Below are 17534 nucleotides of genomic sequence, written 5' to 3' on the forward strand. Positions count from 1 at the left end.
GTCTCAGGAGCCCTCGAGAGAAGAAGGCTGACGTGACGGCTGGGGGCCTGTGAGCGAGCGGGGCACAGACCTGGGGGAGGTCTGCATGCTCAGCAGGGAGTCCACCACGGGGCGGGTTTAGGAGGGCAGAGGGCAGAGGAGAGCCCGAGGTCCCTGCAGAGAAGTGAGGCGCAGGGACGCACACGCCTGTAGGCCGGCAGAGTTAGGGGCTGCCTTTCTGACCTGCTGGACGCTCTTCACGGGGTGTGTCCTTTCCAGGACTCAGGGTACACATTTCCATGCCGGTGCTTGTCGGGGTCATAGGTCTGTTTGCGTGAGTGTGATGTTTTGACCCAGGAGCGTTCATGTACAAGCAAATGTGAACTTGAAGCTTGCTTTCTTTATACGAGGAAATGCCCAGCAGACACCTTTGCTTGCTTGGTTCTCGTCTCCCAGAGAAAGGGATGGGGGGGCGCCCAGGGGTGCAAGAGAGGGGTAGCGGGGGGTGTTCATCAGCACGACTGGTGGTGACCTGATGGGGTTTGTAGAGGGATGGGGGGCGCCCAGGGGTGCAGGAGAGGGGTAGCGGGGGGTGTTCATCAGCACGACTGGTGGTGACCTGACGGGGTTTGTAGAGGGATGGGGGGCGCCCAGGGGTGCAGGAGAGGGGGTAGCGGGGGGCGCTCATCAGCACGACTGGTGGTGACCTGACGGGGTTTGCAGAGGGAGGTCACAGAGATCACTGCCCTCGCTTGCGTGCTTTTATCTTACTGGGTTCTATTTTACAGTAAAGTAGAAAAACCCCCAAACTCAAAAAGCTGTCTTCCTGTGTGCATTTTGAGAATTAAGATTCTGAAAATCTCAGTAGTGTTGGTGTTTATTCTGTGTTACCCGCATTTGTAGAAGGCTGATCCCTGGTTTTACTCTAATGGTGCACTATCGTAATTTTCATTTCTCTTAAGTAATCTCACCGAGGGAAACCCTGCTTGGTTAATTATAGAATGAAGAGTTACTGGTATTGCAAGGGGAGGTGGAGCTTAAAGTTTCCATCTAGTCTTGAGAGAGATTCATATGCACTTAGCTTCTTTTTCCCAGATGCCCAATCAACTAATTTTTTTCTTTCTATTTGTGGAGCAGAGCCTTTGTGGAGTTTTCTCGTAACCCGACAGAGAGGTTTAAAACCCTTCCTGCGGTGTATATGGCCATTAAGATGTCTCAGCTGAAAGTCTGCCTTGAGCTGAACGTGCACTCCGCAGAGGAGATCGAAGGGAAGGTGCAAGGCGGGGCTGTCTCGAAGCTCAGGAGCACCAGGTACCCCAGGGGCTGGCCGCGCGGGGCTCTGTCCGCCTGCTCTCACGGGGTCAGAGGCCGTGTTCGCATGCGCCTCGCTTGCGCTCACATGCACAGCACGGGCTGTGCAGCCCGAGTCCTGGTTTCCTTACCTCCTGGCTGTGTGTACTTAGGCACATTCCTTGACCTCTCTGAACCTTGGTGCTCTTTTCATTTGTTTGCTTTTGCAGCTCTGTGGCAAAATAATCGCCGTCCATCTCTGTGAAAGTTTCAGGTGTCCAGGAGGTGGTTCGATTTCCCTGTGCGGTGAAATGACCACCACGATATATTCCGCTAACACGGAAACTTCTCTGTGTGACGAGGACACTCAGTGTTTGTTCTAATGACTGTCCTGTATGTCCTACAGCAGTGTTAGCGGTAGGCACCGTGTTGCACAGTCTGTCCCTGGGACTTGCTACCACAGCACTCGAAGTTTGTATCTTTGACCATCTTCCTCCTGCATCCCCTTCTCCCACCCTCTGCCTCTGGTACCACAAGTCTGGTCTCTTTTTCTATGAGGTTTTTTTTAATTCCACACGTAAGTGAGACCACACAGTGTTTGTCTTTGTCGGACTTACTTCACTTAGCACATTGCCTTCGAGATCTACCCGTGTTGTCGCAAATGGTGGCTTTCTCGTTCGCGTGCGGAGCGGTGCGCAGTGCACGTGTGGCACAGCCGCTCTATCCAGGCCCGGTGAGGGCCGCTGGGCCTGTTCCGCGCCTCGGCTGTCCGACCTGAAGCCGCCGCGCGCAGGATCTTTCTGAGGTCGTGTTTTTGTCACCTGTGGACATATACCCAGAAGGAGAACGCTGCGTTGTTTGGCGGTTCTCCTTTTAATTGCTTTTTAAAGATTTTATTTATTTATTTGACAGAGATGACAAGTAGGCAGAGAGGCAGGCAGAGAGAGAGAGGGGGACGCAGGTTCCCTGCTGAGCAGAGAGCCCAATGCGGGACACGATCCCAGGACCCTGGGATCATGACCTGAGCCTAAGGCAGAGGCTTAACCCACTGCCACCCAGATGCCCTCTCCTTTTAATTTCTTGAAGGTCTTCCATACTGTGTCCCATAGTGGCTGTACCAGCCTCCAGTCCCACCAGCGCGCAAGGGTTTCCTTTCCTTCTGTGCCCACGCCAGCGTTTGTCTCCTCGATGACGGCCATTCGGACAGCTGCGAGCTGATACCTTGTCCTGGTTCTTATTTGCATTTCCCTGATGACTGAATACCTTTTCGCGGACCTGTTTGCCTTTTGTGTATCTTCTTCGGAGAAACCGCTATGCAAGTCTTTTTGGCCATTAAAACATTGTTTGCCTACTGAGTTGTGTCTGTGCAATAGAAGCGGCACCTACCGTGCAAGGCCGTTGAGAAGGCCTAGCGGGATCATGTAAGTGGTGGTTGGTTTAGACGGCAGGGAGTAGGCCTGATTTTGGTTTCCTTTCTTTGTCGTAGAGTTCCTCATCTCCTCTGTTTAAGCGCAGCGGAGTAGTCTCTGTTCTCAGCAGAGCGGATGGTGGGATGGAACAGCGCGGGGGGCTGGCTGGCACGAGCTGCCCCTTCCTTGCAGAGGAACAGGGAGGCTGGGTGGCCGGCGTGGCTGACCCTGCGTGGTGGCGCTTGCCATTCGGCAGCTGTCAGGGGGTGTGTGGATTTTCTTCTCTTGGACCAAATTAAATCCCCCTTCCGGGTTTAGAATGGATTCCTTTGCTTTTTGGTCATACTTTCCAAGTACCATGTGGAGGAATTCTCAGTCTTCCTTTCTTATTTGCGATCTTTTTAATTCCATGAGGAATTTGACAGGAGTTTGGGGGAATTGGTAAGAAAGGGAAATATGTCCCATTGAGTCTCGTCCCGTGGGGGAGAGTTAGATTCTGCGACTCTGGAGTGCCCCGGGGTTAGGTCTGTAACACAGGGAGGAACTTTCCTGCCATTAGCCTTGCCTGAGTCACTCTCACTTCAGAAATGGATCTGGAAGCTGGGACAAAGTTGGGTCAGGGTCTCTTGTGTAATTCTTCCTCTTCACCTTCGTTATTAATAAAAGCACTAGGTAAGGGACATTTCGTTTTTATCAAATTTGTATATCACTTTCTCAGACTTGAGCATTTACTATGTTATTTTTTTTAAAAAAGAGAATGTATTCTCATTTTTTTTTAATGTTTTACTTATTTATTTGACAGACGGAGATCACAAGTAGTCAGAGAGGCAGAGAGAGAAAGAGAGAGAGGGAGGCAGGCTCCCCGCTGAGCAGAGAGCCCGATGTGGGCTCCATCCCAGGACCCTGAGATCATGACCCAAGCTGAAGGCAGAGGCTTTAACCCACTGAGACACCAGGGCGCCCCACTGTGTTATTTATTCTTTTAAGAGATGAATGATTAACTCCTCGGTTTATTAGAAAATCATGTATGTCTTTTCTAACAGCATTGAGCCGGGCATGGATTCTGGTACTTGCCGAAAGGTCAGGGTCCCGTTTGAAGCCGGAAGTCAGGAAACGCTGCAGGTGTTAGATTTAGAATGTGAACCCTTAGAAGTCAGCCTTCTGTCAGCGTCTGGACCTCTAGAACCCTTGTGGAAGGGTAGTGTGTAACTCTGGGGCGCACAGACCTCCAGGGCAGCTCAGGAAGCCACTGAAAACTCAAATTTGGGAGGAAATCAAATTAGTCATCTCCAGGTTAGGTGTTTTCTTAAAATGTTCTTTTCTCGTATGAGCAATGGAATAGTTGGGGCAATGACTTCACATATGTGAGCATGTTTTCTTTTACTACCTGATTTTTATTTTTATTTTTTAAACCACATTCCCTAGGGTGAATGTGGACTTTCAGAAGCAGACAGTAGACCCTGTGCAGGCCTCCTTTAGCGGGCCAGACCGACCCCGGACGCTTCCGGATCTCCTCCTGACTGTCGACGTCACAGAGGTGAGACGCTGCGGCTGAGCCGTTAGGGCTTTTCTGTCTTCTCAACCGAGCACTGTCACGTTGTAGACATGAAGTTGGTCACGTGCACCTGTGCTCACGCAGCCTGAGCACCCTCGTGATCGAGGCAAGGCGGGTGGGTTTGAATTACTGTACTTGTTACATTGAAGTGTGGCTACAACACAAAATGAAGCAGATCTCATTCTAGAATCAGAACATAATTTTTAAGACGTTAGGTACTGTTTAAAATGCTAAAACCTTAGTTTTGATGGCATAATACACGTGAACGTTCTACCTGGCCTAGTGAAGTATGGCCGTGTGATTCAGTTCACGTCAGCAGAGCCGGCCTCGGCATCGTTGCTCTTTAAGGTGTGGCTTTTACTCATTCAGATACAGCGTCGGTGCAAATACAGACCTGCTTCCTGGTGAATCTGTGACTACACTCACCAGCGGCTTTACCCAGAAGCCTGGGCTCTGGCCCATTGGGAGACTGTGGCCGGCCTGGTTCTGCATGGCGGCCCAGCAGCGTGGGTGGGAGGTGCTCAGTGAGGCCCTTTTCCATGGAACACCCACTCCTCCTCCTCCCACTTGTTACTGCTCTTTCCCGAGCTACGTTCCCACCAGACCTGCCCTTGCTGCTCTCGGGCGCCTGCAGTCTGTGGGCTGGGCTCACCCCCCCAGTCAGACGGTCTCACAGTCCAGCCTTCTGTGCCCTTTCAGAGCCTGACCTGTGTTCGTGGGCTGGCAAGTCTCGTACCTCTGAGAGAGGGGTCTGGGACACATGTTTCCTCACTGTGGGGACCAGGGAACCCCCTTGTTTGTAAGCACGTGTTAAAGCCTGTAGAATTACTTGAGTTCCGGGGAATCCAGTTTGTGAAGTGTGGTATGCATTGTCAGTCCTGCAGCGTGAGCTTCTGGGAACCTGCACATCGAAATCCTTTCTGGATTTCATCTCTGCTCCTTTCCCTTCTCTTTTAGGTCGTTGAGGTGGGACACTTTTGGGGCTACAGGATTGATGAAAAGAACTCGGAGATTCTGAAAAAGCTCACCGCTGAAATAAACCAGCTGGACCTGCTGCCCTTGCCTGTCCGCCCGCACCCAGACCTGGTCTGTCTGGCTCCTTTTGCTGATTCTGATAAAGAAAGCTACTTCAGAGCTCAAATCCTTTATGTTTCTGGGAATTCTGCTGAGGTACGTGTTTCTCTGTAACCAGTTGCTTGAAGGGAAATGAGCGGTTTATAGAAAACCTTTTCTAATTTTAAGTGGAATCCTTTCAGTTAGAAAACTAGTCTTGTAAAAAGTTATTTCCAGCACTTCTGTGTGGATGTTAGCTGCTGTCGTAAGACTGCCAGATTCCAAAGCTAGAGAGAGCCTTGTGAGGCCACCGGCTGGGTGGTGTGTGATCCTGACCCCGTTTTAAAGTGTGTCCTTTCCCCATTCTCTAGGTGTTCTTTGTAGACTATGGTAATAGATCTCATGTAGATCTGGATCTTTTGATGGAGATGCCCTGTGAACTTCTTGAACTCCCATTTCAGGTAAGGTGGGAAGGCTGCTGTGGTGTGGACGTGGAAGCTAGAAATGATCCTAGAGGTCACACGGTCTGCCCGCAGCCCACAGATAGGGCCAGTCTCTGAGTGACAAGGGACTTTCCTGGTCGCACAGGCCAAGTTTGATTTCTGCTTTTCTCCAAAAATGTATTGCCACAGATCTTTTTGTCAGTATTCTCTGTGGACTGAGTTAAAAATACATGGAGTGTGGTTTCACACTTAGCAAAAAGTAGCTGTTGAAGTGAATTTAATTCCAAACACTGTTTCTGAGGGTTTTGGTTGTGTTGTAAACAGCTAGAACTTGGGTGAGCTAGATGTGCCCGCACGCCTCTGTCAGTGTGGAAACCGTCCAGAAGGTGTTGCAAACTTCTGTTCGGGTTGAAAAGCAACATCGAATTTCTTTACCTGTGAAATCCTCACTTTGTGAAATCTACCCCCCACATTGTTTTTTTTAAATACATATAATCATTTATGTATTTATTATAGTTGGCACAGAATAGGACGTTAGTTTCAGACATTCAATATAGTGATTCCACAACTCTCTACTCTGAGCTGTGCTCGCACAGAGGTAGCTGCCGTCCGTCTGTGTCCCCGCAGCGTGAGTACGGTCCCACCAACGACGTTCCACGTGTGGTCACCTCTTGCTTCCGGGACTTGTTCGCTCCAGGACTGGAGGCCTCTATTCCCTACGCCTCTTCACCGTTTTGCCCTCCTCTCTTCTGGCAGCCCACTCTGTATTTGGGTCTGTCTCTGCTTTTTGTTTATTTTTTTCGTTTTCTAGATTCCACATATAAGGGAAATCCTACGGTGTTTGTCTTTCTTTGACTTCACTTAGCTTAATATTGTCTAGCTCCATCCTGCAAATGGCAAGATCACATCCTTTTTGATGGCCGAGTAACAGTCCATTGTGTGTCTACATCATGTCTTCCTCCTCCACTCACCTGTTAACGGACCAAGATTGTTTTTAGGAGGATTTTAGGAGAATGTCGGTGAAGACCCGCGTTTCCGCAGTATTCGGGTGAGTGTTCACTCGTTTCCCGAGCCGGTTCAGCCACGCTCTTCTGTCCTGTAGGCCTTGGAATTTAAGATTTGCAAAATGCGCCCATCGGCGAAGTCGCTCGTGTGCGGTGAGCACTGGAGCGGTGCGGCCAGCCGGCGCTTTACCTCCCTGGTGAGTGGCTGCGCTCTGCTCGTCAGGATCTTCTCTGTGGTGCACAGTGTCCTGCACGTGGACGTGTACCGCTACGCGGGGGCCCAGGACGCCATCAGCGTGAGAGACGTCCTCATCAAGGAGGGCTACGCGGAGCTCGCAGAAGAGCCCTATGAGTCCAAGGTACCTGCCTTCACCCTTGTCGGAGTGCGCGCGCGCGCGTGCGGCAGGGGCCTTGGAGAAGCGGGGGCGCGTTGTCCTCCCACGGCGCAGATGGGAGAGTAGGTGGGTGGAGGTTGTGCAGCACTTGAGATGCCTCTGGGTTTCTCTGGCGCTACGGGACTGGGTGTCGATTTTGTTGAAGTTTCCCTTTATTAGGCTGTTTTTTCCTTAGAATGCAAATTAGAGGTAAAAATGTTCTCTGGGAGTTGTTTTTTCTGAAATGGATTCCAAGACTTAGCTCCTAATGAAAATAGTAAGATACTAGTTTCAAGTATTTCAGGTATTTCAAAATGATTTTCAACTCTTCCTTTCAAAATCAGTTCTGAAGCCATTTTTCTTTGAAGGTCTCAGAGATGCTGCCTCGAGTCAGATGTTGAAGGCCGTTGATTGTCCTGTGGTTTCTGCCAACAGTGAAGGGTTTAGGGAGATGGGCAGCAGAACAGTAGCCGGAGAGCGGCCGGCTTTTGTGTTTCCAGGTGTGAGGAGCCCTTTTGGGATTCTGGTAGTGTTACCTGGTGTGGAACCGAAGTTTCGTGTACAGGAAGGTCTTTTTAAGAGCTGTTTCTTCACTCTCTTCAGTTTTCTGATGACTGAAAGGTAGTAAAGGCTGATGAATTGACCCTTTAAAAAAAAAAAGATTTTTTTATTTATTTGAGTGAGCAAGAGAGAGCACACAAGCCTGGGCGGGGTAGGGGACAGAGGCAAAGGGAGAAGCAGACTCCCTGGGGAGCAGGGATCATGATCTGAGCTGAAGGCAGACACGTCAATGACCACGCCACCCAGGGACCCTGGTGAATAGAGCCTTAAATGAATCCTATCTTATTTCTTTATTTGATTGTTTAAAAAGATTTTATTTATTTATTTGTCAGAGTGAGCACAGGCAGACAGAGAGGCAGGCAGAGGCAGAGGGAGAAGCAGGCTCCCTGCTGAGCAAGGAGCCCGATGTGGGACTCGATCCCAGGACACTGGGATCATGACCTGAGCTGAAGGCAGCCGCTTAACCAACTGAGCCACCCAGGCGTCCCATTTCTTTATTTTTAAAAAAGATTTTATTTATTTATTTGACAGAGATCACAAGTAGGCAGAGAGGCAGGCAGAGGGAGAAGCGGGGGGGGGAGTAGGCTCCCCGCTGAGCAGAGAGCCCCATGTGGGGCTCAATTCCAGGACTCCAGGATCATGACCTGAGTTGAAGGCAGAGGCTTTGACCCACTGAGTCACCTAGGTGCTTCCTTTCGTATTTCTTTAATTTGGATTTTAAAATGTACTTATTTGATAAAATTTTCTCCTGAACTTAGTGACCCTAGTAATCAGATAAGAATAAGGTTGTGCCTATGAAATCTTTGATTAGTTTGAAATTAAGTACTTTTTTTTTTTTTAAAGATTTATTTATTTGACAGAGAGAGAGACCACAAGTAGGCAGAGAGGCAGGCAAAGATAGAGAGGGAAGCAGGCTCCCTGCTGAGCAGAGAGCCCGATGTGGGACTCGATCCCAGGACCCTGAGATCATGACCCGAGCCGAAGGCAGCAGCTTAACCCACTGAGCCACCCAGGCGCCCCTGAAATAAAGTACTTTTAATACAGTTTTTTCTTTAAGCAAAATGAACTTTGTTTATTCTGCTCAGCAAAGCCACGAAGCTCTCAAGAGTCTCTTCTCCACATCCGTGGAAAACATGGCAGAGCTCTCTACGTCTTCTCCCGTGAAGGACGATGAAAAGTACCTGATCCGGGTTTTGTTAGAGAGCTTTTCTTCTAATAAACTCGGTACCCCCAACTGCAAGGTAATCGGTAGGAACGGGTTTAAAATCCAGCTTAAAACTTGAAAACGTAACTAGTAGTCACGACGGACGTTTCTGTCCTGGTTTTCAAGGCCGGTACTTTTTTCACAATGGTACCTGTCTAGTGAGGGGAGGACCTGGGGTCTGGTGTAGGGCAGTGCTCAGACTGTTCTTCTGTTTGAGCCTTTCCGAAGGCAGCCTGTGCTTGTTTGCCCAGGTGCAGGAAGCAGTGTGTGGGCTGTTGGGAGCCAGGCGCGTGTGGAGGCACCCCAGCCCGGGAGGCGGCCCGGCCCCAGCGGGCACTGGGTCGGTGCACTTGCCTGTTTCTGAGAAGAGGCTGCTGCGTGCCCTTCCCCTGGTTGGCGGCCCCGCTCTTGCCACCCTAGCCCGTGGCCCCGTGCTCTCAGGGCTCACTACTCAGTCGGATTAGTCTGATGCAATGGAAAGAATGATACTTCTGCTGAAGTATTGGGCGGTATTTGTTTTTGTTGTCCAAATTCTTCCTTAAATGTATCTGTGGAGGAGTGATGGTGAAACAGTTGAAAGAATCGCTCCATCCCAGAAAAGCACCGTCAGGCACGTTTTCCCCACTGCAGCTTGAAGATGTTACAACTAACGTGTCGCTGCTTGCTTTTCCAAAACATGAGCTAACTTTGGGATTTTTAAAATGTACATTAAGTGATCATTTGCCTGTTCATAACATTGTGTGTGTGTGTGTGTGTTAATCTGCAGGCGATACTTCATGGGCCTTTTAACCCTTACGAACTGAAGTGTCATAGTTTGACCAGAATATCCAAGTTCAGGTAGGAGTCCCCTTGGATTCCTTTTTTTCTATGCTCCTCTATTTACAGAGTTTAATGGAAACTAATCTTTCTTTAAACTGTTGGAATGTTTCCTCTTCCAGCTCCTTCTCATTCCTCTCCTAGTTCCAAATCTGATATACTTTTTCTGTCGTACATGGAAGCCATTCTAAGACATTCTTTTTTTAAAAAAAAGATTTTATTTATTTGACAGAGATCACAAGTAGGCAGAGAGGCAGGCGGAGGGGGCATGGAGGAAGCAGGCTCCCTGCTAAGCAGAGAGCCCGATGCGGGGCTCGATCCCAGGACCCTGAGATCATGACCTGAGCCGAAGGCAGAGGCTTAACCCACTGAGCCCGCCAGGCGCCCCTGTCTAAGACATTCTTGAGTATCTTCCAACAAGGACCTTGTTTTTTCTCTCCTTATTATAATTGTTTTTCATTCAGTACACCTGTGAATGCTTGTTGTGTTCCGGGAACAGGGTATGGTGTGAGGGGAACAACAGTGAACAAAATAGACTCAGGCTGATCGCCCCAGTTGCGTGTCCGGTGGGGATGGTGGGCAAGGGAAAATGGGTCCTCAGAAGAAGGGTTGATGAGGCTCTTGAACATTATGGAAGGGGCTGTGGGACATTATGAAAGCATCTCGAGGGGCCCGAGTACACCGGGGCTGTAAAAGGCCATGGAGGTTTCCAGAGGGACCTGGGATGTGCAGAGGAGTTGGCTGCAGTCAGTGAGTGGGGCGGTGAGGACCAGCTGGAGGGCGTTCCTCGGCGTGGGCCTGGCCTCAGTTTGACTTTGCACTTCAGAACGAGCATATGGTGAGAGAGGAGAGCGGGTGGGGAGCAGAGGGCCACAGCGCTGTGACAGATGGGGACAGTCTTCACAAGCAAGATCGAGACTTCATCCGAGGACCCTTGGAAAGCCTGACGTGTATTTTACACGATCGCTTCGGCTGCAGGGAAACCCTCCAGGAGTCTCTTGGAGCCCGTCAGAAATGCAGAGCCCGGGCCCTTTTGCAGAGAGCCTGCATTTTCCTAAGATCTGCAGGTGGTCCGTAGGCACCTTGAGGCAGGCAGACCCCAGTGTGAAGAACGCGTCGGGTTTGGGAGGAGAAGGCTCCTCGGGTAGCAGCGTAGTTCTGAGGCTGGTCACCACTGTCATCCTGGCTGGGGACGTCGTGACCACGCGGCGCCCAGGGCAGGAGGTGCAGAAACGGACGGCTTTATGAGCGCTCCGGCCGTGGAGTCAGCGGTGACGTGTGACTAGACTCAGTGACGCGGGAAGGGGACGAGTGGAGGCTGCCCCTCCTGCGCGGCGTCTGCTGAGAAGTGCAGGGGCGGGGCGGGTGGCCTGCCCGCCGGGTCAGGAGCAGGGCGCGGGCCGGACGTAGAGGCGGCGGTCTGGGCGCTGTCAGCGTGTGGCCGGCGCGAGGCCCCGGAGCAAGAGAGACACGAGGGCGGAGGGGGTGGTCCGGGACCTCGAGGGCAGGCGCGCCAGACGGGGATGTTGAACAGCTTTCGCCGGCCGCGCGCGGCGCCTGCGTGTGTGGCCGGGTCTCTGGCACGTGTGAGCTGCCCGGCGGGCGCGTCAGCTCCGTCTCCTGACGACGCCCCTTCCAGGTGTGTGTGGGTGGAGAAGGAGAGCATCAACTCTGTCATCATCAGCGACGCCCCCGAGGACCTTCACCAGAGGATGCTGGTTGCGGCCTCCCTTTCCGTCAACGCGACCGGTGAGCCGGGGCCGCGCTCGCTCCTCGGCTGCCCTGTCTGCCTCCGTCCCCCGGTGCTGGGGTGACTCAGCCGGCGGGCGGCGGACCCGGGCCTGTGCGGTGTGTGCGGGGCGTTTCCGAGCGCCTTGGCGGATACGAGAAGAAATGGCGCACGTCGCCTTCGCCTTGCACAGGGGTGTGGGGATTGAGTTCTGGGTCGGATTCCTTCCGTCAGCCCGGCCTGGGTTCTTGGCCCCGGGCCGAACCTGAAAGGCGGACGGGGAGGAGGAGAAGGGAAACCACCAGACGTCCCCGGCAGGCCGAGGCCTGTAGCGTGCGGCCAGGCGGGTGCCGCGGCGGCCCTGGGCTCGGACTGGGGGGCACTGGGCTGGGGGCTGCCCCCCCCGGGCCGGACTCCGCAGAGGGGACGAGGAGTGTGCGGGGTGCGTGCGGCGCTCTGCAGGGTGGAGTCCGTGCCTGACGTCGCCTCTGTTGACTGTCCGACAGGGTCCACCATGCTGCTGAGAGAGACGTCTCTGCTGCCGCACGTGCCTGGCCTCCCGGCTCTCCTCAGCCTGCTGTTCGCGCCGGTGATTGAGTTAAGGTTCGTCCGTCCGTCCATCCAGCCTGTGTGAAGTGTGAACCCGGTGGGAGAAGGGGGCAACTCTCCGGCCTCCCCCTGAGGGAGAGGAGACACTTAGGGAGCGCCTGGCCGGGGCCCTGGTGGCCACTTGCGGAGCTTCCCTGGGCTTCCGTGCGGCCAAGGTGGCGTCCCTGTCACCAGCACACCTGCCTGACACAGACGGGACCGCGTGGGGGCTTGGGGAACAGCGGGGCCGGAGGCAGAAGGTAAGGAGCGGGGAACAGCTCTGGATGAACAACGTGCAGGTGGCCGTCCTGTCGCTAAGGGGCCGTGAAAGTGTCAGTCCGTCGTCTGGCCCCCCGCGTCAGGCTGCCTGTCCGTCCCCCTGGCGACAGAAACCGGGCGACGAGAAGGCAGACCGCTGTGCCTGCTGCGGCTCTTCCTGGTGCCCAGACGGCACAGGGACTTGTCCTGAAGGCTTTGGCACAGGGAATGTGAGTGGGAAGAGAGTCCTCGGCAGCACCCGACCGTGGGGACCGCTGTGCCACGAGTCTTTGACACTTGGCGTGTGCAGAGCGTTTCCCCTGGGGAAGTGCCTGTGGGCTTCTGTGGAGGGGCGGCTGCTGTGGAGAAACAAGGTCTGGTCTCCGGGCAGCTCACAGCTCTGCGCGGCTGGCTGGGGCGGCTGGTGGCCGGCGGCCCAGCCCTCGCCTTGCTTAGCCCCCCGCGCACCCGTCAGGGCCTGGAGCACGGTCGCTTTTGGTATAGAAGACGGTTCTGTATGTTCTTTTTTAGCACTGGAAATCCATCCTTCTTAGAAAAATTTGGAAAAAGCTGACTGGGAAGAAACCCAATCATTTTTTAAACATTTAGTGTATTTTCGGAATTATTACATAAATTTTCTGATTTTAGGTTTTTCTCATACTACGTCTTTTCCACATATACGTGCATTTTCGTATTATGTCTTTGTAAATATCTATGAAAATAAAATTTATTAGAATAGAATGTTTACTAAATAGAACAAGTAAGTAGAGTATTTAGTAAAATATTAAAATGCATCGTATGGCACTGAGTGGACATAAATGGCTTGTATAGACACTGCCCCACTTTATTTACATACGCATTTGTTTGTGACCTGCTCTTGTCCCGAAGGGATTTAATATGCCTTTAAATGTTGGAATTGGGCTTCTCCCTCATTCTGCAGTAGTGACGAGCATCTTGACGATGTTTCTCTTCTGAGTCGTCACAGGGGAGACAAACTTGTAAGAACTGCGTGAGATGGTCTGTCACGGAAGAAAGCTGCCGTGTGGCCGTAGGGAGGCAACTCGGTGACGGTGTGGTTGCAGCCTGCTCACCAACACTGCTGGCGCTTGCTTGCTCCTTCACTGGACTCAGGGCCTGCTGGGCTTTGTGGTGTGCGCGACACGGTGTGGCGTGTAGGTCTCCGAAGCGCCAGTAGTTATGTTAGAGACACTCAAACCCCGTGCGAGTATTTGGTAGTTAAAATGCCGTCTTTCTGGAACAGAGCGTACTAGGAGAGGCTGACGCAGAAACAGCGTTAGCGCTTCGCACGTAGCTGGCCGTATTCAGTTTGTTGAGTTGAAACGGGCCAGGGGGTAGGCTCTGCGATCACGTGGGTGACGCTGAGTGCCCAGCAGGGGAAGCTAGGGCTGGGCCTTTGTCCTCACAAGTCCGCTTCTGAGTAGTCGGGTGAGCTTTTTCCAATTTGGTGAGTCCGTAGGAGCCATTATTCGAGGAGCTTTGGAGGGAATGGGGCCCGACGTGGGCACGCTCCCTCCTGTCACCCGAGGCCTGGGCTCCAGTGGTCCTTCTGGGTAGAGAGGCCCCCGCGGTTGCCTCAGGGGCTTTTCCTCCCGGGCGTGGGCCATGGGGCAGTGGCAGCTGGCAGGCCACTGTCCCAGCACGGGGCTGTCGCAGCCCACGGCCTCAGGCCCCACTCTGTCACTGTCCTGTCAAAAGTGACGGCGAACTGAAGACTGGAAGGCAGTTCCGCCGCCCCCAGCGTGCTGTCTGCAGAGGCGGGGGGCGGGCGGCTGCTTATCTCCAGCAGCAAGCGGAGCCACAAGAGGCCATGGTCCCATCTGGCACCTGGGACCACTGGCTGGGCCGGCCGCCGTTCCCTGCCCCTTCTCTGCACCTCTTGCCCCCTCCCTTTGCTTTCCGCCAGCCAGGGGCCCAGGCCCGACTGGCTCTGTCCTCACGAAGGGCACGGGTTTCCTGTCACTGTTGCCTCCGGCCGGCCTTCAACACCCCAGCCTTCGGCGGGCTTCAGCTCTCCTGCTTCCGCGGTCCCTTCCCCGACGTGCTTCCTTGAACGTCCACTCTCGTCCGCTCCAGGCTCCGGGTGCTGATGTCCCCGGTGAGAGGGACACGCTCCATAGTAGCGAGCCCGACATCTGCAGGAGGGGCAGCGGGGGTCGGGGAGTAGGTGCTGTTAGTCCCGTGGCCCTGACGCATCCCTTACCTCCCCACTGGGGTCCTGCCGCCGGGGCTCAGCTGTTGCGGCCGGGGTGGGGTGAGAGCAACCCGGGAGGTCTCGGCCTGGCCGATCTGGTGCCTTTTCAGGGCAGTGCTCCAGCCCCGGAAGCAAGGGAGGGGGACTCCCCCAAAACAGTAATCCGCCCCGCGGGGCCGAGTGGCTAGAAACCAGCGGGAGCAACTTCCGAAGGAGCTTGGGCTTTGTTACTGTCCGTTCCACGTTGGCTGTGCGACAGTTACTCCCAGTGGCCCTCGCGGTGCTGTGCGAGGAGCTCAGACGGGGTCCCCCAGGGACAGCTGGTCCCACTCCTTGCCGTCTGGGTCTTCAGCAGGAGGCCCTGGCGGCGCAGGTGTGGGAGTCCTGCCTGCTCTGTTCACATGTCTGGTGGTTGACTCTGGCCTGGGGCTGGAGGCCTCAGTTTCTGCCCCCAAGGCTCCCGAGGGCCTCCCTGCTGGGGGTTCTGCGTCGGCTCGCCGGGGCCGCCTCCAGCATGGTGGCTCGGTGCCCAAGGTCTGAGTCCGAGAGAGCGGGGGCGCAGCTGTGTCCTCTTAGGACCAGTCTCAGAAGTGCCCCTGTCCTACCCAGATCCAGGCTACGGGACCACAGGCCCCACGTGTCTCGCGAAAGCGTCAGCTTGCCATCGTGACAGCGGCACATGGGATGGAGCTCCTAACCCCCCCCCCCCCCCGCCGGTACGGCGTGCCCCTTTCCTGCCGGTGACGTCCTGAGTGTTTACGGCGCAGTCATGTACTTCTCTTTAAGCAGATCTTCATCTAACTCTCATGTTTTTAAGAAGCCTTAGAAAACTTGAGAACAGCGCAGAGGTGCTTTTACATATTGGGAGCGTGAGGTGCTGGGAGTGTGGTAGGAGGGAGCTCTCTAGGGGCTGCTGGGAAGGCTGGGGCAGCAGGTGGGCCTGCCCCAGCTCTCAGGCTTGCTGCGTGCTGCCAGCCACAGGCCAGCGTCTCCCGCCTCGGAGGTTCCCCTGTCTGGAGGGACGAGGGATGGCTGTTGGGAGCTCATGGGCCCGCTGGGGCGGCGGGTGGCTAGCTGCGATACAGAGTCTGCAGCCTCCCGGGCCGGACAGCGCCCTACAGGTGCTCGGTGCTGTGATGGCGCGTCCACCCCACTCGGATGGTTCCGGCAGCATCGCAGGGCACGTCCTTCCCGCAGAGCGGCCGCAGCGGGATTTGGAAATTCCAGTAGACTTCTGACACGCGCAGCTGTCCCTTGACCGGCAGAGCCTGCTGTTGAGGGGAGGCCATACGGAGGACCTCGAGTCGGTGGACCCGTACTCTGTAGGTCACGTGTACGTTACCCCGCGTTCTTGTGATTAGGTGAGCTAGCAAAAAGAAATATTTTCCCAAGTTTCCAGAAATTTTCTGGTGTATTCGTGGAAAAGAATGCACGTATAGCTAGAGCTGCACAGTTTAAGCCCGTGTCGTCCGGGCTCAGCTGAACTCCGTGGATGATCCCAGTGTGACTGAGCTGCTTCCCACTGACTCGCATTTAAGTTTTGAGGAAGCGCATTCCCTCCTTGGCTCACGGGGGGAGTGTTCTTCTCGATGACTAGCTTTCAGTGCGGGTGGCTCTTCTCTTGTATTTATTTTAAACCTGAGTGTCTGGAGACGTTAGCTCTTCCGAGCGCAGTGGTTGTCAGCTTGCGTAAGCTTGCGTTCCTTTACGTAAGTTGTCTCAGAATGAATTAGGTCTCCGGTGTGCCTTGGGCCGTATCTTCATGGAACACACTCGGCTTTTGTTCCGTGATTTTGGCAGTTCTCCATCACAGTTCAAAATGGTTATGATAAAGGAAGGAAGAATATGTCTGTGGCCCTAATGACTGCACATGAGTTTCTAGGATCCCCAGAAGAGAATTAAAGCCGGTGGTTGCTTAGCTTTGTTGGCTGAAGGTTTAGAGCCAATGAGCAGAGAATTACTGTCCTGCCGTGGGTCAGTTCCAGGCTGAACCTTTTGGGACTGTCCTTGTTGATAAGCATTCGTTAGCACGTGTGAGGGGGCCTGTGAAAGTGTCAGTGGCCATTACTGAGGTAGGGGCGGTGTGGCGTTTTATTAACCATGCTGAAAGCCGTTAGTCTTACCGTCGGTGACCCGGGGCTATTGCTTCTTTTCTGGAAGGATTTTCTAGAAATGGAAAGAAGAGTAAGTGATGTTGTGTTAAAGATAACGGGGGGAGCGCACTCTTCAGAGAGACACTTTGGTGGCTGTTTGCAAGGTGCTCTTTCTGGAGCTCATCTTTGTACTTAACGTGGGATTCTCTTTCGCTTTCATGAAAGTGAAAAAAGAGTCTGTGTGTTTGTGGATGTGTGTCTTTAGGGCTAAGAAGAAAGCTCTATGTTTGCCTGGATTATTTTCATCAAAACTTTATTGATCTAGATTATGGGGAAAAGTCTGAATTAAGAGTCAAAGTTAGCAGAATATTTTAGAAGGTGTTAAGTGACGGACACCTGGGGGGCTCCGTGGGTTAAGCTGCTGCCTTCAGCTCAGGTCATGGTCCCACGGTCCTGGGATCGAGTCCCGCATCGGGCTCTCTCCTCGACGGGGAGCCTGCTTCCCCCTCTCTCTCTGCCTGCCGCTCTGCCTGCTTGTGATCTGTGTCTGTCAAATAAATGAATAAAATCTTTTTTAAAAAGGGTATTAAGTGTTAATATCTGTTTGCTCATTTTATAATTACTTGTTGATCCTGTTCTGGGCTGTGGTGTTGGCATTTAAACTAACGCCTGGGACAGGAGAAGGAGCCTGGGGACAGAGGGCTCTGGGGGCATGGCAGAGGGAAGAAGGGTTCCCCCCTGGAGGAGCCTAACTGACCTGTAGGGAAGCCAGAGGGGCTGGAGCCTGGCGCAGGGCTACGGGGGGCGGAGAATGTGATTTGAGATGACATGGGGGAGCAAAGCAGAGACTGGACGCTCTGTGGCTCAGAGTAGCTCAGGTTTTGCTTAGAATGCCACAGGAAACCACCAGAAGCCCTTAAGCAAGGGGTAGGATGATGACTGGAGTTGTTCTGAAAACTAACACTC

General features: G+C 53.5%; 1 protein-coding gene across 1 annotated transcript in view; it reads left to right on the top strand.

Moving 5' to 3' along the window:
• Positions 1-17534, top strand: part of TDRD9 (tudor domain containing 9) — an 85248-nt gene that overhangs the window by 53800 nt on the left and 13914 nt on the right. Inside the window, exons 24-32 of the mRNA XM_046007907.1 lie at positions 1117-1290; positions 4104-4215; positions 5191-5403; positions 5658-5747; positions 6832-7092; positions 8754-8909; positions 9639-9709; positions 11328-11437; positions 11924-12020. Of these exons, the coding sequence (XP_045863863.1) occupies positions 1117-1290; positions 4104-4215; positions 5191-5403; positions 5658-5747; positions 6832-7092; positions 8754-8909; positions 9639-9709; positions 11328-11437; positions 11924-12020 (1284 nt within the window). The remainder of the gene's footprint in view (positions 1-1116; positions 1291-4103; positions 4216-5190; positions 5404-5657; positions 5748-6831; positions 7093-8753; positions 8910-9638; positions 9710-11327; positions 11438-11923; positions 12021-17534) is intronic.

This window comes from Meles meles, chromosome 6, assembly GCF_922984935.1.
Source record: "Meles meles chromosome 6, mMelMel3.1 paternal haplotype, whole genome shotgun sequence".
NCBI lineage: Eukaryota > Metazoa > Chordata > Mammalia > Carnivora > Mustelidae > Meles > Meles meles.